This window comes from Cydia amplana, chromosome 25 (assembly GCF_948474715.1).
Source record: "Cydia amplana chromosome 25, ilCydAmpl1.1, whole genome shotgun sequence".
NCBI classification, from domain to species: Eukaryota; Metazoa; Arthropoda; class Insecta; order Lepidoptera; family Tortricidae; genus Cydia; species Cydia amplana.
This window is the reverse complement of record NC_086093.1, coordinates 5,545,613-5,567,243: the sequence shown is the minus strand read 5'-3', so window position 1 is coordinate 5,567,243 and position 21,631 is coordinate 5,545,613. Positions and strand designations below refer to the sequence as shown.

The 21,631-nt window shown below is 39.3% G+C and overlaps 3 protein-coding genes across 3 annotated transcripts; all 3 read left to right on the top strand.

Moving 5' to 3' along the window:
• The first annotated feature begins 1,850 nt into the window (after nt 1-1,850).
• LOC134659502 (zinc finger protein OZF-like) lies at nt 1,851-9,584 on the top strand. Its single transcript, XM_063515146.1, has 4 exons — nt 1,851-2,061; nt 3,245-3,380; nt 3,771-3,824; nt 8,559-9,584. The coding sequence occupies exons 1-4, from the start codon at nt 1,933-1,935 to the stop codon at nt 9,527-9,529; spliced, it is 1,290 nt and encodes a 429-aa protein (XP_063371216.1). The 5' UTR covers nt 1,851-1,932; the 3' UTR covers nt 9,530-9,584.
• A 1,497-nt stretch (nt 9,585-11,081) lies between these two features.
• On the top strand, nt 11,082-17,621 carry LOC134659419 (uncharacterized). The gene is made up of 6 exons (XM_063515062.1): nt 11,082-11,124; nt 11,665-11,831; nt 12,384-12,544; nt 12,846-13,255; nt 13,686-13,909; nt 17,490-17,621. Exons 1-6 carry the CDS (start codon nt 11,082-11,084, stop codon nt 17,619-17,621), a joined length of 1,137 nt encoding a protein of 378 aa, XP_063371132.1.
• On the top strand, nt 13,669-21,609 carry LOC134659418 (aldehyde oxidase 1-like). Its single transcript, XM_063515061.1, has 5 exons — nt 13,669-13,909; nt 18,629-18,731; nt 18,960-19,087; nt 19,943-20,233; nt 21,298-21,609. Exons 3-5 carry the CDS (start codon nt 18,971-18,973, stop codon nt 21,607-21,609), a joined length of 720 nt encoding a protein of 239 aa, XP_063371131.1. The 5' UTR covers nt 13,669-13,909; nt 18,629-18,731; nt 18,960-18,970.
• Nucleotides 21,610-21,631: the final 22 nt, after the last annotated feature.

Below are 21,631 nucleotides of genomic sequence, written 5' to 3'. Positions count from 1 at the left end.
ATACGACTAGACCAGGTAGGATTTTTTCTTCATGCTGAACAGTCACCATCAGATATATCGGAGCGGCCGAGGTATTCACAAATATCTGAACAATGTAAATTATAATGTAGTTAAAGTGCATGTTCAGATATTTTTGAGCGACCTTGGTGGCTCCGGTATATATCTAATGGGTACTAGCACCCAAAAGAAAAGAATGAGTATAGTTTTTTTGTTCTTATTTACTGCCAATTTGGTTTGACCAACTATACAAAAGTCAAAACCATAAAACAGGCATTTAGGTTAGGTTTGGGTTGTTCGGCACATGAACAATGTGCCGAACAACCCAAACCTAACCTAAATGCCTGTTTTGTGGTTAATCTTTACTTTATGGACCGTCGATTTTTGGGGTGGGGAGGGGGGGGGAGAGGGCTACGCCCTAGTCCAACCCCCATGGCGCGGAACCCCATGGTTATGGAGATATCCATGGTTAAAGTTTGTATGGAATTACTATGAAATAAGGGATTACAGCAAAATTTGAAGGGGGAGGGGGTGAGGGGTGAGGGGGGCGCGCTTCGCCCGAAGGCCCGCTTCGTCGCCCATGAGGTCGCGAGCTGACCTCGGGGCTACTCCGCGAGCCTTCGACCTCAGCGGTGAAGCTGTTGGATCTGAGGGTAGCTCCGGCGCTGCGGAAGAGCAGCCCTTCCGCCCTCGCGTGACAAAGCACGCTCACTGCACTCGGCTCCCGCGCTCCGTCACGGCGGGTGAGGGCAGCCCTCCCTCCGCGCCTCCGTTTTTGGAATTGCTCTCTAGGGGTAGGACAGACAAGCCCACGTGGATAGTGGGGTGCTCTGATTCAGTTTTTAGTGACCTTGAGATTCTGGTGACCAAAGATTTTGGTGACCTTGAGATTCTGGGGATAAAAAATTTTGGTGACCTTGAGATTTTAGTGACCATAAATTTCGTGACCTTGAGATTTTGGTGACCTTGAGGATGGCGGTGTGGTATAAAAGGTAATATAAATTAACACAAAACGGCACCTTTCGACATCTGCTATGACATTACTCCTTTATTTCATAGTAATTTCATACAAACTTTAACCATGGATATCTCCATAACCATGGGGTTCCGCGCCATGGGGGTTGGACTGGGGGGTAGGCCTTTGCACCCTCTACCCCCCCATACCCAACACTCCCTCCAAATCGACGGTCCATAAAGTAAAGATTAGCCCCCGCCCCAGCTTCGCACGGGTTAACAAATTATACATACACCTTCCTCTTGAACCACTCTATCTAGAGTTGGCTAATGAAAGTTGAGCCTGAGATAACGCGGGAATTTCAATAAAAACCGCACCTGGCAATAAAATTACAATGAAATTAAATGACAGCTTGAAACTGACAGCTTATTTGATAGGAAAAAAAGTTGCCATATAAAAAGTTTTAAATAAATCTCAGGTTCAACTTTCATTAGCCAGACTCTAGTATAATCTATTAAAAAAACCGCATAAAAATCCGTTGCAGATCTAAAGGCCCCAGTACACAATGGGCCATCGCCGGCCACTCCAAGGGACGCATTTATGCGTTAGAGGGAGCAAGTGATATTGCTATCTCATTCAACCGCATGGCTGCGTCCCTTGGAGTGGCCGGCGATGGCCCATTGTGTACTGGGGCCTTAAGCATACAGACAGACAGCGGGAAGTACTTTGTTTTATACTATGTAGTGATAACTTGGCATTCATCATATAAACTTGGCTACTAAAACCGGTATAAATCAGCTCTTGTAAGCACTACACAAAAAAAATTGTTGTGTCAAACTACCTTACCTATATTCAGCCTTGTTTATTGATTTGTTTGATGTTTCATCAATGTTTCCTTATTTTAATTTTATATAACTGGTTAATAACATTGGAAGATTTATATTATTATCTCTGATATTTAACTCGTGGTTGTTGACGTGATGGAGGCGCTACAGAAGTGTCGCTGTTGCCTGCGGCGCTCCCCGGACAGAGATATGAACATGCCATATTTAAATCTGGACCAAACCGAGACATATTCGGTCATGCTAGCAGAATGCTTCGATATACATGTAATATTGATGTTTAACTACCTCTTGTTAAAGTCGGATCAATTAAGTTTTCATGCATTCTTAGGCGCCATTCATTTATTACGTAAGACGCTTTTTGCCAGTTTTTGCCCCCTTGGTAACCTTCCCTATGTAACCGGAGGGGATGGGCCTATTTATTCTTATTAGGGAAGGAAAGGGGTCAAAATCTGGCAAAAACGTACCCTCCTCCCCCTATTTACTGTTTATTACGTAAAGCTACGTGAGATTTTAAAGTAACTCTTATTTTTAGGTAATGATCAATTTTGATTTTATTATACAGTTTCTTTCATCTTTACATACGATTTCGATCTATCCAGGGGTTCAAACATACTCGAAAAGTGTGCCCTTGGACTGATTAAAATCTGACTGTACCAATAGGTTTTCAAAACATAATCTTAACTTTGCACACCTTAGTGATCTTACATAAGAAATATCAAAACTCTCTCCCACCCCCTTGTAAGAAAAAATAAGAAATTATCGTACTTTGGAGTACTCTTTTATCCCAGATTTGATCCTGAAGGCTGTGGAATGATGGATAAAATTTAGCACATGGGCCATTATGATATAATGAATTCTTCTAAAGTGATACTGTGATAGGGAAAAATCCTGATTCTAACATAATGAAGTGGTATTATGTATGGGCTTACAAATTGTGATTTCCGTGCATTTATTTCCAATGATGATTTCAGTGTATTTAGTCCGATATTTGCCTCTGAATTTTCAACTAAACAAGAAAAATGTAACTATGTTCCAATAGAACATGAGTCTAATTTCATCGAACTTAATGTATACTATAGGTAGAACCCTGAGCCTTAGGAGGATATAGTGCCACTAGGTGTAAATTTAGAAGGAAGGTGAAGGAAAACATAGTGAGTAAGCCAGACTAATCCCAATAAGGGTCTAGTTTACCCTCTGGGTTGGAATGTCAGATGGCAGTCGCTTTCGTAAAAACTAGTGCCCACGCCAATTCCTGGGATTAGTTGCCAAGAGGACCACAGGCTCCCATGAGCCGTGGCAAAATTCCGGGACATCGCGAGGAAGATGATGAGGTGCACATTTTTAACACATTTATAGGCACTGAAAAGTAGTGTCTCTTTTTGTATTAATTTCTTTCATCAAGGTGTGCAATAAACAGTATTTGTATTTAATGGATATCCATTTACAGTTAATGGGTAGCAAGAGTGACGTTGGTATCTGTGAGGTGTGTGTGGGCCGCCTGCGAGACGCCAGCGACTTCAAGCAGCAAGTGCAGCACTGCCAGGAGGAGCTGCAGCAGCTGCAGGGAGAATGGATACTTAAAGGTGAGGTCCTAAGCCCTGATTCCTTAAAACCCTTTTCTTGGCAATGTAGAGTCTGTGCAGAAAGAGAGGAGTTGTGGAATGTAAGGGAGCCCATACATTTCACGACTCTTCTCTTTCCGCATAGACGCTGTCTTATAAGATACATAATTTTACACCCTGTTTTTGTATTTTTTCTTCTTTTAGCTCATCAGACGCTAGGGAGACCTGAACGCATTTTTTTTAATTTGCCAAGAAAAGCATTTCATCTGTTTCATTTATTTTATTCAATAACAATGTGTTTGTATATCATTCTAATTTGTGCCGTAGTAGAAAGCGGCCGTTGGCATCATTTTAATATATTAACATTAACATAATCCTCAACTGATTTTACTTTCGTTGATTTTGTTTCAGATGAATTTAAGGTTAAACAAGAAATATCAGATATTGTATCTGATGATTTCGGACGTAAGTAGTTTTCTTTGTTTGCTCTTATTTAAGTAATAATTGCACCTAACAAAAGTGTAAATGACGGACGTAAAGTTTTAGTCATAAGATTCATAGCTTCATAACAAAACGACATGCGATCCTCTAATTTGACTTCTATTCGATCATATTTCATTTTTTGTCGAAGTAATCAATCCGGCTCCTAAGGTCCGTCACAATATTAGAATATGTACCAACATATTTCATTGCTAATGACCGGCGGATGGGTGCAAACACTGTAACGTATTGTAGCACATTAGCCGCTTCTTGTTAATTACTGAGTTCCGTTAGTAATCGTTTTATAATCTTCGTGATTACTTCGACTTTAATTGTGTTTTTATTAGCATAAGTTACTTGGCAACATAGTTATATTAGATTTAAACGAAGTTATTATTTATTATTTATTATTGGGGTGGTATCGGGCCTTTGAGTGTCACGTCGACCAAGTATTGATCTATTGTGACGGCCCTTTAAAGTTCATTACTAATGCCCGTTGCATCCAGAAAATTACAGATGCTTTGGGCCGTAACGTTCTGTACCTCATAGGGTTGCAATACATGCCGCCCTAAGTAGGTACTTCTTTTTGACATTAGTGGTCCACAGGAACAGAGAATGTGCATTGCAGTCTCCTCTGACTCCTGGCAGAACCTGCATGTCGCATCTTGTTTCTTGCCAATTTGAAACATGTGCTTGTTCAACTTACAGTGTCCAGTCAGTATTCTAGTCACCGCGCAAGTTTTGTGCCTTTTGAGCCCCAGAAGCTCCTTAGCGATTTTGCTGTTGAACCCTTTGATTAGAGCTTTCGAGTGTACTTGTCCTTTAGCGAACTTCCACCAATCGATTGCTCTCTTTTTTCTAAGTCGCTGAGCAGAGAATATGCATCCCGTTTTGTGATTCCACAGAACGGTTCTGGGCCGACCAGGGGTGTGTCTGCGCCCTTTCTTGCAAGTTCGTCTGCTTCTTCGTTTCCGTTAATGTCGGAGTGCCCTGGTACCCATCTAAGTGTGACTTTGTTGGAGTTAGCCAGTGCATTTAGGTTTGTTTTACAGTTCTGGACTAGTTTTGAGTTTGACTCAAGGGATTCTAGTGCCAGCAGAGCAGCCTGGCTGTCTGAGTTGATGTAGATATGTTGGTGTCTTAGGTTTCTGTCCAGGTTAATCTCCGCACATTTGTTGATGGCGAAGACTTCTGCCTGGAAGATTGAGGCCTTTGTGCCCATGCTGACGCTAGCTCTGAGCTTAGGTCTCTCACCATAGATCCCACATCCTACATCATTTCCTTTCTTTGAACCATCCGTGTACCAGATGTGGCTTCCCTCTTCAACGTACATTTGGTTGTTAGTCCATTTGTCTCTAGGAGGTATTTCTACTGTGTACAGTTTGGTGAAATGACATTCGGTGTGCGTGTCATCAGTGGGCATGTTAAGGGTTTTATTTGCAAAAACCCAGGCCTTTAGTTTGGCTAATGCTTGGGAGCGCCATTTTGGCCTATTTAGCGTGCATATTCTGTAGACGCACTGCTTGGCCTCCTTTTGCACCTGCAGATGGAGTGGTATAATGTCCAGCAGTGCATCTAGGGCCGCCCCCGGAGTCGAGGAGAAGGCGCCTGTCGCTGTTAAACAAGCCGTGCGTTGCAGGCTGTTTAGAGTTTCTATTGCCGTCTTTTGGTTGGTTTTGTTACACCAGACTGCGGAGGCGTAGGTGATAATTGGCCTCACTACCGCTGTGTATAACCACATAGCAATATTGGGTCTTATGCCCCATCTTGCTCCTGCCATTCGACAGCAAGACCACATGGCCATTTTCGCTTTTTGTATAATATTTCTCAGGTGAGGGTTCCAAGTTAACTTTTGGTCGAAAATAACCCCTAGATACTTGACCTCTTCTGAGAATGGTATTATTTGTCCATTAAGTCTTGGTTCTTTAAGCTTTTCGAGCTTTCGTTTCCTTGTGAATGGTACTAGTACAGTCTTGCTCGGATTAATGGACAATTCATTTTCTCTACACCATTTGAATATTGTGTTTAGAGCTCCTTGCATTAAGTTGGATATTGTGTGGAGGCAAGGGCCTTTGACGATGACTACAAGGTCGTCGGCATATCCTTGTGTGTCAAAGTCTTGGCCTGACATAATTGCAAGAAGTTGGTCCACTACTAGGGTCCATAATAGTGGGGATAAAACTCCTCCTTGTGGGCACCCTTTTGTGGTATAAAATTCATGTTCTGTAGTATGGAGGGTCAGAGTGGCTACTCTGTTAGAGAGCATGCTATGTACCCATCTGGTGGTGGTTTCGTCTACTCCCTTTGACTTCATACCGTTGAGTATGGTCTCTGTGGGCGTATTGTCGAAAGCACCTTCAACATCAAGGAACGCACATAGAGCGGTTTGCTTTTCCTCTAGGGTTTTCTGCACCTTGTCAACCAGGTCAAGTAGGGCAGTCTCCGTAGATTTACCCTTTTGGTAAGCATGTTGGTTTACACTAAGTGGTCTTTCCACCAGGTATTTCGCTCTAATGTGCTGGTCAATGATTCTTTCCATCGTTTTAAGTAAAAACGATGTTAGACTAATAGGTCTGAAGGATTTAGGTTGTGAATAGTCCTTTTTCCCTGCTTTTGGTATGAAGCGTACCTTGACCCTAGTCCATTGATCTGGTATGATTCCCCACGCGAAACTTGCTCGGAATATTCTGACCAGATGCGGGAGGAGGAGGTCTTGTCCTTGCTGTAAAAGCGCTGGAAACACTCCGTCTTCTCCCGCTGATTTAAATGGTTTAAATTTTTCCAATGCCCATTTAATTTTGTTTGGTCTGAAGATATTAGTTGCCAAATTCCAGTCGATATTGCGTGCCCTGTGGATTTGATTATTCCTTTGGGCGCATAACTGTGTGTTACTGGTTGTGTACGAACCGGGGAAGTGGGTGCCTCTGAGCAAGTCTAGAGTTTCCTCTTCTGTGTTCGTAAAAGTGCCATCTGGTCTTTTAAGAAGACCGAGATAGTTCGTCGGTGTCTTTGAGAGTATTTTGTGAATTCGTGCTCCTTTGTGAGTTTGGGCAATCTCTTCACAAAACCTTCTCCATGACCTCCTTTTTGCCTTCCTGATTTGTTTATTATATTCAGTCAGCGCTCTACCATACCTTTTCCACTCATTCGGCGTGGTCGAGTGATTGAATATGCGACGTGTGGACCTACGGAGGTTTTCTAGCCTTTTGTTCCACCACGTTGTTGTGTTAGTAGTTTTAGTCTCTTTCAACGGACAGCTTAGTTCGTAGGCCCTAAGTATGCCTTCAGATATTAGGTTAACTGCTACGTTGAGAGAGTCTGGTGTTTTGACATATTTTGGTACATCCTTTAGACGGTTTTCAAGGTCAGCCTTATAGGCTTCCCATGACGTTTCTTTTGGATTTCTACGCGTTAGTGGTTCCCTATCTAGAGATCCTTTAACACTGAACAAAATATGTCTATGGTCCGACATTGAGTTTTCACTACTGACACGCCAGTCGGCTAGGCAGCTGGCCGCCTTTTCAGTAGCGAAGGTTATATCTAATACTTCTTGCCTAGCTCTGGTTACGAAAGTGGGCGTGTTTCCCTTATTCAACAAGTGCAGACAATTGGTAAAGATAAATTGGGATAGTAACTCACCTCTTTTATTGATTCCAGTGCTCCCCCAGATAGTGTGGTGGGCGTTGGCATCACATCCCACAATAAGTTCCGCCTTTTGTGCCTGAGCGTACTCTAGCACTTTAGTCAGTTCTTCTGTGGGGTCTTGCTTCTCTCCGGGCAGGTAGGCGGAGCAAACTATTACCTTCAGTGCTCCTCTCCCTTTGAGATCGACATAGGCAGCTACTGTATCTTCACTGCATAGCTCTGTAACGAAGTTATTAACAAAGACGAGGAACTAAATCAAATCTAGTTTGTTGTTTTAGATTTATGCATATTTAGCGGTATAACGTACTAGGACAAGTTGTCAATAGGGAGTATTACTGCAATGTTTTGCCGCCAGAGTGCACCACTACTGACTTAAGTATACCATAGAGTAACTTATACATACTGTACCTTAAACTGTTTTTTTACCAGTTTTCACAGACAATCAAATATGACATTGATACATCAAGGCGGTTTGTTTACAAAGGGCCTACCGGGAAACGCGAAATCGAAACTCAGCTATCTGCGTCTTTATCGCTCGAATATGCAAGAGTGATAGAGAGGTTAGATAACAAAATGTCGACTCTCTCGTTTGCGGTAGACCCTTAGATTGTTTACTTGTTTTGGGAGTGGCGCCCCCTACGCAGACTTTCGCGTAATATTCCCTATTGTTTTGATAGTTATACTTGCTTCATACCTTCGCTGTGGCAATTAGTGTAACTCGTAATTCATAATATCTGGGTGACCGAGCTTCGCTTGGAAAACATAAAAAAAAACTCGAAAATGCGCGTTTTCCCAGAGATAAGACCTAGCTAGATCGATTTTTCGCCCCCAAAAACCCCCATATAGCAAATTTCATCGAAATCGTTAGAGCCGTTTCCGAGATCCCCGAAATATATATATATATAAATAAATAAACAAGAATTGCTCGTTTAAAGGTATTAGACTTTGCATGTGGTCATTTGACCCCATACCGCAGTAAACGTGTTAATATGAATGCTTGCTTGGTTAATGTTTTTGTCACTTACATTTGGTTAGTCTAATTTTCAAGATATATCATTCAATATTTTGTTACAGCCGAAGACTCCGGAGTAGAACCAAATGTTTCGAAGCCAATAGTAAAGTGTATACAGCAAATAATAAAAGTAGAGTGCGCACCAAAACTAGAGCCCGCGCCGCACGCGAGCCGGCAGTGTCCCTTGACATCACACCGCGAGCCGTCTCGAGCCAAGAGTGTGGTGCTCGCGCCTGTTCTCACCGGGGTCGAACGCGCCGACCAAGACTACAAGTGCGGTACATGCTGGAAACAGTTCACAAAGAAAAAATATTTAATCGGTCACATGAAGATTCACAACAAAGCAAAGTCTTTCATATGTGAAGTCTGCAAAAAGCAGTTCAAACATAAACACCATTTGATCGACCACAGGCGTATTCACACTGGAGACCAGCCTTACAGTTGCGAAGTCTGTGAGAAGCGGTTTTCACAAAAATCATCTTTAATTGTACATAAGAGAATCCACACTGGTGAAAAACCTTACATTTGTGAGATATGCAACAAAACTTTCACACAAAGTTCAGCTTTACATATTCATAAACGTACCCACGGGGAGAAAACTTACTTCTGTGAGATGTGCGACAAGGGATTTTCTCTAAAGTGCAACTTAAATGCGCATGTACGTACACACACTGGTGAGAAACCATATGGTTGTAAAGTATGTAATAAACGGTTTAGCGAGCAATCCAGCCTTAAAAGACACACAAGAATTCACACAGGAGAGACGCCGTACGCTTGCAGAACATGTGACAAGAAATTCAAAGATTTTTCCAGTTATAGTAAACACGAACTAATTCATACCGGCAAGAAGCCTTTCACATGTGATATATGTAATAAATCATTCGGTCGCAAAACTCATCTAAATAGGCATAAGCAACTTCATACAGGGGAGAAACGCTTCTGTTGCGATATCTGTGGAAAACAATTTACAGAAAAATATACACTAGACAATCATAAAATGGTTCACTCAAAAAATCAGTCTTCTAACGACTAGTGCCAAATGCTTGGGCATTTGATTCCATTTTAATTTATTTATTATTGAATTACAGTTAATAGATAACTTTTAAACTTGTTTTATTATTTTGAGTGCCATAACTCAAAACAATTGGTAACATTGTATTAGTATAAATCAGAGATGTAAAGTTGTAGAAAAAATGCGGACGAGTTTGACACCAGAACTAGATGGCGCTATATTAGGGTCGTTATGTTTTGAATAATTGCATTGTAAAACGTCAACTTTTCCCAACCAGAACTGTCGCGTACAATGGGCCAAGAAAGTGGTCTACCACCCTACGGTCGAGGTTCGTTTGAACGTCATGAGACAACAAGGTCGATACACGTACGTCAACTATACGTCATTGTCAACCTTAGCGATCGTTAGATCTCGCAGAAACTTTTGTCAAAACTGGTAGACCACTTTCTTGGCCTACTGTACCTATTGTACCATCGCCTACACTGTTAACTGTACATCGGTAGGCCTTATGCCTTTTGTAATAAGGTCCACCGATGTGATAAGGTCCACTTAGGAGTGTTGCTGTTTGTACGAGGCCATACAACATTATTTACTTCAGCTGTCAAATCCGATGCACTATTTTTCTTCCAACTATCCCATAATGAATAGTAGGTACCTTTTTTATAATTTCTCAAGAAATACTACTGAAGTTTATATTTCGCCGTGTTTTATGAATACACACGTGCACATGTACCTATTTTACTTTCCTCGTATTCGAAGTATTCGTACGAAGGGCAGCCGCCGCGAGCACTCGAGCCTGAGGAAGGACCCCCGAAGGGCCCGGAACATGTCGCCAATAGCGACTTAAAATCTAAGTGAGTGAAACCGTTGTCGTCTAAACAGTTTAAAATAACGTAACGTAACGTAAGTTTAATTTCGATCAAAATTACTAAGTCAGAAATGGATGCCTTTCATCCCTTGGTTAACAATCTACGATACTTGTAATTCTTAATATTCACCAAGAATAATCGGCCTAATGAGAATAGGACGTGCTTCAAAGTAAAATGCAAATCAGTTCAATTATAAGTAAAATTATAGTCGTTAATTAGAAAAGGAAATTGTGGAGAAACAAACCAGGGTGCGTATACAAGATGGCAATCGAATGAAACACAACTGTCTCTGTCGCACTAATATGGAAGAGTGATAGAGAGAGATAACTACGTTACGCTACGGAACGTGAACGATTGGCATCTTGTTTACGCACTCTTGAATACAAGTAATACCTTGCGATACGATTCCGACAGTCAATATGTACTTTATAATTATGATTAATGTGTAGCTGTAAACCGGAAAGGTAAGTAAGTGTAAGTAATAATGGGTGGATTGACTCATCCGCTAACGATTTAATTAATAACAATTAATCTTGATCGACGTTTGTTCATGAGAAAATAATTGTTTCCTCCAATTTCAATTTTTATGCATGTATAACATTGTATTTGATTTGGAAGTGGTGGGTAAGCACGATATAGAAGTTCAGTATGATTCTGATACATCGATCAATATCCTAGTTTGTTTCTACGGCGTAGCATGCAAAATGGATAGAGTGAATTTCACCATCAATGGGAAACCATTTAGCGGTCAGTATTAGGTTTTTGTATATGTATAATTGTATATCTATTACGTTCATGTTTCTATTTTCAACCATTTCGGTTTTTGATACCTACCAATAGCAGCGGTGAGGTGGTACCTTGACAGGTTAAGTTTTAACATTTTTCCTTATCGCATGGCGCTCCTTTATATATAAATATTGCACATTAGGCTTCGTAGAGCGTAGTCTCTTTCTCTCTCGTTGTTTGTCTTTCTAAAGACCGATTGCCTCTTTCTAAAGACCGATGTGCAATATTTTTACTGTAGCGACCTCTACCATCAGAACTTACTATCAAAACATGACTAAGTAGTCATCACTACATAAGTACATAGTTTAAAACAAAGTAGCTTCCCGCTGTCTGTCTGTCCCTATGTATCTTTAAAATTACGCAACAGATTTTGATGCGGTTTTTTTTAATAGATAGAGTGATTCAAGAGGAAGGTTTATGTATAATTTGTTAATTAACCCGTGCGAAGCCGGGGCGGGTCGCTAGTGAGATTATAATATGTAATTTGTTTTGACCCGTCAGCGGGCGCGGAGGTGTCAGTGGACACGACGCTGACCGAATACATCCGGCGCTGCGCGGACCTGCGCGGCACCAAGTACATGTGCCTGGAGGGCGGCTGCGGCGCGTGCGTCGTCCACGTGCGCGCGCGCACTGCCACCGGCGAGCGACTCGCCTTCTCTGTCAACACGGTAACTTGTAGCCTTAATAGGTACGTAACACAACACGGTAACGGGCGTCAAGAACACTGACAAATGCTAGAAGGTGCTGCTTTATTAGGGGGCTAGCCAAAATTACCATTGTTGATAGCAAATCGAAACTTAAATAATGTATGGAAATAGTCACGTGATTTTACGTAGCATAATCTGTGGCCTCAATACATTTTACTTTTTGTTACATTCGCCGTCAACGACGCGTTTACAGTTTTGCCTAATTTGTATACAAATTACCTACAAAGGAGTAAGGTGCCAAAGTGTAAAAATGTCTGACGTCGACTGTACGATTGTCATATTGGCTAGGCGATGGCCGTCACATTGGGGCCTTTTAACAGATTGATTCATGTTTGTTGCGAGTTCATACATTTGTTACTGTTACTTCCGTTTATTGGGAAATATATGAACTAGCAATAAAAACTAATCAATCTGTAAACAGCCCGCATGTGAAGGCCAGCCTCACTTACCCGTATTGACCTTACCTTATTTTAATTTTTGAAAGGTACATTGCATTCATGATATTCTTCCCAGTGTCTTGTTGCTGTCCTGTCCTGCGAGGGCTGGGATATTACGACCATAGAAGGAATCGGAAACAGGCAGAAGGGCTACAACATAATACAAACTCGACTTAACAACTACTTTGGCTCGCAATGTGGATACTGTAGCCCTGGATTCGTTATGAGCATGTACAGGTAGGTTTGTACTTAGATACATAAATCAATTTATAAGGGTCTGTTTTTGTAAAAATATATTATGTAAACTAAACCACTTTTCTTTAATACCATCAACCTTGTAATATGAAACTATGTTTTATTTTGTTTTCCATTTTAATCGCGAATTTGTTCTTAACATAGTAATAATCGTTTAGTGATTCGCCTTGAACCTCGCAGATTATGATTAAAGATTGAAATTTGAAATAGGTAACAATCTGTAATTAAATTAAATTTATTTACATAAACATAATTAATACCTATCTACAATTTTACTTTTTAGTCTAATCCAAGGCAGTGAGCTTCATTTAACTGAAGAACAGATAGAGAAGTCGTTTGGCAGCAATCTCTGCAGGTGCACCGGCTACCGGCCCATCCTGGAGGCTTTCAAGTCGTTCGCGGTGGACCCTGACCCGAAAATCCTCCAAAAAATAAAGGACATCGAAGATATTGACAACTTAGTTTGTCCAAAATCGGGAGTTAAATGCGGTGGAACTTGTGGCAACAACGATCAAGACTGGTGTCTGGTCGATGCACATGTTATGGATAAAGAGGAGCCCGTGCCGAAGAAGATATCATTGTCCGATGGCAGGTTATGGTTCAGAGTAAATAACATCAAAGCCATATTTGAATCTCTTGATCAAGTGAACGGCTATAGCAACTACATATTCGTTGCTGGTAATACGTCTAAAGGTAAGATTTTCTTTGTCAACGTGTACGAAGCGTAATTATACAGGATGGTCCAAACTACGATGTCCAAAATTTTTTTTTAGATTCCTTCCATCGTGGGATCGTGGGCTATCAGAATATACCCCATGTTAGCAGATTTTTCATAGTTTTCGAGTTATGAATTTTTAAACTTTAACTTTTGTTAAGAATCTCCGTGGTGAACCGATTAATTTATTAAAAAAAACCTACTAATATACATAATATATATATTTCTGAGTATGCATATTCTATGACTTATTCTACGTGCACCTAACTCACCGTAAAATTGGACAGCCGATTGTCCAGGCCTGGGCCATTGATTGGCCAGGTGACGACAAAAACCGCAGACAGGCCACAGTTTTCTATCTATCCACTTGTAGTTAGACCGTATATTTATTATTTGCCCTTTTTCCAGGAGCATACCCCATCAAGTTTTACCCTAAAGTGCTAGTAGACATAAGTGGTGTCGCCGAGTTACGCTCCCACTATCTAGACGTCAACTTGGTTCTTGGAGCTAACACGACGATTACTGACACAATCAATTTGTTTGATGAACTAAGCAAAACCAATGCCGACTTTTTGTACTTGCAAGTGTTGAGAAAACATTTAGAGGAAGTTGCTCACATACCTGTTCGGAATGTAAGTACTTACCTGCCTATTTGTAATTTAGGTGCAATCCACAAATATATTTCCACCGCACCCGCTCGTATATTAAAAGCCCTCTTTATTCTTAAAAAGCGGCCAAGTGCGAGTCGGACTCGCCCATGAAGGGTTCCGTATTTAGGGGATTTATGACGTATTAAAAAAAAACTACTTACTAGATCTCGTTCAAACCAATTTTCGGTGGAAGTTTGCATGGTAATGTACATCATATATTTTTTTAGTTTTATCATTCTCTTATTTTAGAAGTTACAGGGGGGGGACACATTTTACCACTTTGGAAGTGTCTCTCGCGCAAACTATTCAGTTTAGAAAAAAATGATATTAGAAACCTCAATATCATTTTTGAAGACCCCATGACCCCATGAATACCCCACACGTATGGGTTTGATGAAAAATTTTTTTTTGAGTTTCAGTTCTAAGTATGGGGAACCCCCAAAATTTATTGTTTTTTTTTCTATTTTTGTGTTAAAATCTTAATGCGGTTCACAGAATACATCTACTTACCAAGTTTCAACAGTATAGTTCTTATAGTTTCTGAAAAAAGTGGCTGTGACATACGGACGGACAGACGGACAGACAGACAGACAGACAGACATGACGAATTTATAAGGGTTCCGTTTTTTGCCATTTGGCTACGGAACCCTAAAAACTGATGAGAAAGTTGCAATTTTATCCACACGAGTGGCAAATTAATTTGATGCAAATTTTGAGTTGTTTCCTGTTGGCTGGTGAAATCTATATATATAAATGCAAGTGTCCTGACTGACTGACTGACTGACTGACTGACTGACTGACTGATTCATCAACGCAGAGCCGAAACTACAAAAGCTAGAAAGTTGAAATTTGCACACTAGGTTGAATTTATAAAGTGTACAAGAGATAAGAAGCGATTTTGAAAAATTCAACCCCTAAGGGGGTTAAAAAGGGGATGAAAGGTTGTATGGGGTGCAAGTTTTATTTTAAGCTAGGAATTTGAAACTTTGTAAAAATGTACTATATTAAAAAACAAGAAAACTAATTTCTGCGTTTTCGAAAATTCATCCCCCAAGGTGGTGAAAAAGGGGTTGAAAGTTTGTATGGAGATCAAATATTTTTGTTAGTGTTGGACTTGAAACTTTGTATATGGGGATATTATTACAAGACGGGAAAAGTAATTTCAGCGTTTTTAAAAATTCATCCCCTAACAGGGTTAAAAAGGGGTTGAAAGTTTGAATCCATTACAAATGCTTTGAAACTTCTTAGAAAGGCATAATAGCCGATAACAAAAAAAAGTAATTGCGACGTTTTAGGTAATTCAACCCCTAAGGGGGTAAAAAAGGGGATGAAACTTTGTCCTGGGGTGCAAATTTTATTTTAAGCTAGGACATTGAAACTTCGTAAAAAGGTATTAAATTAAAAAACAAGAAAACTAATTTCAGCGTTTTTAAAAATTCATCCCCCAAGGTGGTAAAAAAGGGGTTGAAAATTTGTACGGAGATCAAATAATTTTGAGAGTGCGGGACTTGAATCTTTGTATTTGGGGATATTATTAAAATACAGGAAAAGTAATTTCAGCGTTTTGTAAAATTCATCCCCTAACAGGGTTAAACAGGGGTTGAAAGTTTGAATCCATTACAAATGCTTTGAAACTTCTTAGAAAGGCATAATAGCCGATTACAAAAAAAAGTAATTGCAACGTTTTTAGAAATTCAACCCCTAAGGGGGTTAAAAAGGGGATGAAAGTTCGTCATAGGGTGCAAATTTTATTTTAAGCTAGGAACTTGAAACTTTGCAAAAAGGTATTAAATTAAGATACAAGAAAACAAATTTCAGCGTTTTTAAAAATTCATCCCCCAAGGTGGTAAAACATGGGGTTGAAAATTTGTACGGATATCAAATATTTTTGAGAGTACGGGACTAGAATCTTTGTATTTGATGATATTATTAGAAGACAGGACAAGTTATTTCAGTGTTTTGTAAAATTAATCCCCTAACAGGGTTAAAAAGGGGTTGAAAGTTTGTATGGAGTTCAAATTTTATTTTAAGCTAGGAACTTGAAACTTCGTAAAAATATATGTTATTGAAAGACAAGAAAACTAATTTCAGCGTTTTTGAATATTCATCCCCTAAAGTGGTGAAAAAGGGGTTGAAAGTTTGTAAGGATATCAAACATTTTTTCGAACGCAGGACTTGAATCTTTGTATTTGGGGATATTATTAAAATACAGGAAAAGTAATTTCAGCGTTTTGTAAAATTCATCCCCTAACAGGGTTAAACAGGGGTTGAAAGTTTGAATCCATTACAAATGCTTTGAAACTTCTTAGAAAGGCATAATAGCCGATTACAAAAAAAGTAATTGCAACGTTTTTGGAAATTCAACCCCTAAGGGGGTTAAAAAGGGGATGAAAGTTAGTCTTAGGGTGCAAATTTTATTTTAAGCTAGGAACTTGAAACTTTGCAAAAAGGTATTAAATTAAGATACAAGAAAACAAATTTCAGCGTTTTTAAAAATTCATCCCCCAAGGTGGTAAAACATGGGATTGAAAATTTGTACGGATATCAAATATTTTTGAGAGTGCGGGACTTGAATCTTTGTATTTGGGGATATTATTAGAAGACAGGAAAAGTTATTTCAGCGTTTTGTAAAATTCATCCCCTAACAGGGTTAAAAAGGGGTTGAAAATTTGTATGGAGCTCAAATTTTATTTTAAGCGAGGAACTTGAAACTTCGTAAAAATATATGTTATTAAAATACAAGAAAACTCATTTAAGCGTTTTTGAATATTCATCCCCTAAAGTGGTGAAAAAGGGGTTGAAAGTTTGTATGGATATCAAACATTTTTTCGAACGCGGGACTTGAATCTTTGTATTTCGGGATATTATTAAAATACAGGAAAAGTAATTTCAGCGTTTTGTAAAATTCATCCCCTAACAGGGTTAAACAGGGGTTGAAAGTTTGAATCCATTACAAATGCTTTGAAACTTTTTAGAAAGGCATAATAGCCGATTACAAAAAAAGTAATTGCAACGTTTTTGGAAATTCAACCCCTAAGGGGGTTAAAAAGGGGATGAAAGTGCGTCTTAGGGTGCAAATTTTATTTAAAGCTAGGAACTTGAAACTTCGTAAATAGGTAGTTAGGTAGTAGGTTTTATTAAAAAGAGGACATGAAAATCTAAGGGGGTTTAGAGGGATTACATCGAGGACAATTTTATTCAGTTAGGGGCTTGAAACTTCGTAGGTTGTGAAAGAAAAGTCTCATGCGTTGTATAATATTAATAATTAAGAAATGATTAACCGTCCTACCGCAATCTCTTGCTGCATAATGTTCTAAGCTAATGTAGAATATATAACAACCAATATACAAATCCACGCGTACGAAGTCGCGGGCAACAGCTAGTTAACTATAAAGTAATGATTTTGATCTTCTTCTGATTGCGAACTGTTACAAAATGATCTGTGTAATTTTGAGCGCTTTTGTGGAGAAAATAATTTGTTCTTAAACATAGAAAAATGTAACACAATTAGTTTTCTAGAAAAAAAACATTGTCTTGCTTTAATTACAAATTATGTAACCAGGACCTGGTAAGAGTGAATGAGATTCGTGATCTTGGAGTAGTCATAGACGACAAGCTATCATCTATCTTAGCTAAGTCTTTTAAACAACTGGGTATGATCCTGCGAATTGGTAAACCTTTCACGAATCTATAACACTTAAGATTCTTTATAACAGTTATGTACGAAGTCGGCTTGAGTTTGCATGTGTGATTTGGAAGCCCCATTACAGCATTCATATAGACAGGATAGAGAGATTGCAAAAAAAGTTCCTAAAAGCCCTTGATTTTAAATGCGGTATTGAATACAAAGATTATGTGGAATCCTTAAACCGTCATAAAATGCAATCGCTTGAGTGTCGGAGAGACTGCGTTGATTCTGTTCTATTATATAAAATAATAAATAGTCATATTGATGCCCCTAGCCTGTTAAAGGACATATGTATAAGAGTCCCAGGTAATAAAGAACGCCGATGTCGTCTTGGATACAAGCAATTATTCTCCATCCCACGTAGTAGAACTAACTATTCTAAAAATATGTTTATTAAGCGAGCATGTACACTCTATAATCATAATAATATTCTAAAAAATTTAGACATATTTAATTGTATCATAAGCTCAATAAAAAATATATTCAGGACTAGCAGTATGTAAATCTTAACGCGATCTGTCAAAATTTTAGTTTAATATGTCATGTTGCCGATACTTAGGTACTGAGAAGCCGTTAACAACATAGATCATGTATTTCATTGCCTTTCATTGAGTTTTATGTATATATTTCGCAAATTCTGTGTAATCTTTTACTAATCAAGTGAACCTAAGCCAAGATAGGTACTTTTTCGTGCTTTAATTATAAATATATGTGTAACAAAAATGGAAACTATAGGTCTAGATTAAGAGAAGAAACTGTAACAATATTTTCTGTACGACCGTTTGTTTCATACTTAAATAAATAAATAAATAAAAATAAATGATTTTGAATGAGAAATATTTAGAGTGCTGATTTAGATTTTATTAGTAATGAATGATTTACAATTAGAATTTTCGAATCTTTCGCTTGCTCGGGTGTCAATATTAGCACGGTGAGTTAAACGAAAAGTTTGCACTCTTGTAAAACAAACAACTATGTATAAGATTTTACTTAAAGTTAACGTTTTTTTACAGATTGGTACATTAGCTGGGAATTTAATACTGAAGCACGAGCATCCCGACTTTCAGTCTGATATTTTCCTTTTGTTTTCGTGTGTTGGAGCGATTGTTACTCTAGGTACAATTTTCTAATACTTACTTACACCACCGAAGCGAATTGGGGCAATTTCGAAAGCGGGACAATTATGTTTCGGCCGTAACTAGAACAAAACCAAAATTTCGGTTTTGGCAATAGTCACTAAGAAAAAGCAATCTTAGTAGGTTTTGTAGTGGGTACTTCTAATTAGTTATATGGTTATCTGGGTCATTAACGATTAGTTTCACTACACTTATTTGAATTTTTTAGTGGACCGTACAATGAATCAAACGGATCTGAGCCTGCCTGAGTTTTTGACCGCAAATATAGTGGGCAGAGTCATGACGCAAATTAAACTGCCGCCCTTATCCAGACATTACGATGTAGTGACTTACAAGGTACGTGCTGTTATACATTAAAGGTCTCTGCCCACTACACCGTATCATACCATGACCGTGCTATGAACGTATCAGGCACGGAATGTAACGCGACACGGACTACTATGCCCACTACACCGTGTTTACATCGTTTCATATCCGTGCATAACGGGTTTGGTGCCCTTAGTAACTGCGTATCATCCCCATAGCATCCGCCTATAATCCCCGTAGCATCCGCCTTTCATGCCCTTAGTATCCGCGTTTTATTCGCGAGAGCCAGACTCGTCAGAAAGAGCGAGCGAATGGTTATCATACTGGCAAGAGCGAGCAACAGATACGGCAACCCGTTTATAACGGGCTTAGAACGGTCACCATACGCGGTTGTAACCCGTATGCTCACCGTTTCGCCGCCTGCACGCACCGTTCCGGCAACGTTGCGTGCCATGCACGGAGCGTTTCGGCACCGGCAAAATATCCTCGCCGACAATTTTTGACGGTCCGTGCATGGCACGCTACGAGTATGGTCGGTGACGGAACGGGCTAGTGGGCATAGTGTCATACTTTTTAATACAACGATATTTTTTTTGCCTGACACGTTCATAGCATGGTCATGGTATGATACGGTGTAGTGGGCAGAGACCTTTATCCTTTGTAACGTTTTAAGGCTGCGCACACGCATCCGGCGAGCAAAGGCCTTAGGCCCGTACAATCGCCATCAGATAAATCGGATTGGCCAAGCATAATAACTTGTCGTGAGCGATAATACGCAGATGTACCTAATGTTAGAATTAGAATATAAACACAACGTTGAAAACTAGTTGCGCCTCTATCAGTTATGCACCGTAATGTATGCCTAACAAACTTACTTCATTGCAGATACCAGCAAAAGAACAAAATGCGCATGCTGAAGTGAACGGGGCGTTTCTTTTCAAATTCGATCCCAAGTCTCATAAAGTGCTTAAAGCATCAATTGTATATGGAGGGATAAATCCGACGTTCACTCATGCTTATAACACGGAACATTATCTAATCGGACGGGACTTCTTCACAAATGACACGTTGCAAGGTGCTCTGCACTGTTTGGAGAAGGAAATTGATCCAGATTTTAATCCGCCTGAACCTAAGCCGCATTTTAGGAAGAAAGTTGCTTTAGGTTTATTTTATAAGGTAATATCTAGGATCTTGACTATGGTAAAAACATTGTTTAGTACCTAAACACTTTGACGGCACGCCTATCATGTGCGACGCGTCATCGTGAACCTTGTCGTAATGCACGAAGGTTGATATTGTTGCCGCGCGCGTCAGTTGACGTGTTAATTCATAATTCATTTATTGCACTTATAATCATGTGTTACATAAGGTCTTACAAAGGGCATTTTACAGCTAGTGTTCACATGAACCCTGTTAGGGTACATAGCAATGTACTTAACTAAAACTTAATACTAAAGTAAATTTAAACTAATTTTTATATGGCATGCAACATGACACGTTTACGTAGTGGAAAACTATTAAAAATTTAATAATTAATAAAAATATTTTTCATTTTAACTAGGTTACAAAGTAATTGGTTAAATTTAACGTCGACAATAAAATAAATTAGTTCAATTTATGTATAAGTATATAATTATTAAAAATTTCATTTAGGTATATGTAATAATTAATAAAAATAAATTAATTCATTGTTTAGGATTCAATTGAGTGTATAAGAAAATATGATATACATTTTATTATCATTGTTTGGCGGTCAAAGGGTCAAACTAAACCTGTAACAAATTTTTACAGCAATATACATAGGATCTATATCTGAATCCCTAAGTCTTTTCTCCTATCTTTGCATTCCCTAATATTGTTTGTCATAATGATCAGGTTTCCTAACACTAAAAACCCTAATTATGGTTTCCCTAATTATTGATTGCTTATCCTAATGTTATTACGTATATTTTCTTTTTTGCGAGGGTCGCAGTTCTAACCCTAACCTAACCCACTTTTGTGGCAGCAAGTTCTAAAACCTAACCATTTTTCAGAACCTTACATTATGGAAAATAATCGTTATGACAATTGATCGTTAGGGCATGTGCCCATTAGGACAAACCAGTTAGGGCAAGTGACTTTAGGACAAACGTTGTTAGGGATTCAGAATGACACCCATATACATAGGTACCTACACTGTAGGTATATTTTTCTCTTATTTATTGCATGAATATCACGAATATGTTATCTCTTGTAAACAGGCCGTCATCAAACTGTGTCCACGCGAAATCCTCAGCCCAAAATACGCATCGGGCGCCACAACCGCTTACGAAGACCGGCCTCCCGTGAGCCGCAGCTACCAGGAGTACGACACCAACAGGCCTGACTACCCCATCACTCAGCCGCTGCTCAAGAAAGAGGGCCTGATCCAGTGCGCGGGCGAGGCCAATTACGCTGACGATATACCTAGAATATCGGATGAAGTGTTCGCCTCATTCGTTGTTTCTACAATAGCGCGAGGGGAAATAGAGAATATTGACTACGCCGATGTTCTTGTGAGTATTTTAATCTAGGTAAATGCTGATTTTAAAGACA

Bases quoted from the DNA above. Each gene is read 5' to 3' on its own strand.
- LOC134659502 (XM_063515146.1), top strand. From the start codon at position 1,933: ATGGAGGCGCTACAGAAGTGTCGCTGTTGCCTGCGGCGCTCCCCGGAC. The intron at 3,381-3,770 runs GTGAGGTCCTAA...ATTTTGTTTCAG, and splicing joins GGGAGAATGGATACTTAAAG to ATGAATTTAAGGTTAAACAA. The intron at 3,825-8,558 runs GTAAGTAGTTTT...ATTTTGTTACAG, and splicing joins TGTATCTGATGATTTCGGAC to CCGAAGACTCCGGAGTAGAA.
- LOC134659418 (XM_063515061.1), top strand. From the start codon at position 18,971: ATGAATCAAACGGATCTGAGCCTGCCTGAGTTTTTGACCGCAAATATA. The intron at 19,088-19,942 runs GTACGTGCTGTT...ACTTCATTGCAG, and splicing joins ACGATGTAGTGACTTACAAG to ATACCAGCAAAAGAACAAAA. The intron at 20,234-21,297 runs GTAATATCTAGG...TCTTGTAAACAG, and splicing joins CTTTAGGTTTATTTTATAAG to GCCGTCATCAAACTGTGTCC.
- LOC134659419 (XM_063515062.1), top strand. From the start codon at position 11,082: ATGGATAGAGTGAATTTCACCATCAATGGGAAACCATTTAGCG. The intron at 12,545-12,845 runs GTAGGTTTGTAC...TTTACTTTTTAG, and splicing joins TTCGTTATGAGCATGTACAG to TCTAATCCAAGGCAGTGAGC. The intron at 13,910-17,489 runs GTAAGTACTTAC...TTATGTAACCAG, and splicing joins CTCACATACCTGTTCGGAAT to GACCTGGTAAGAGTGAATGA.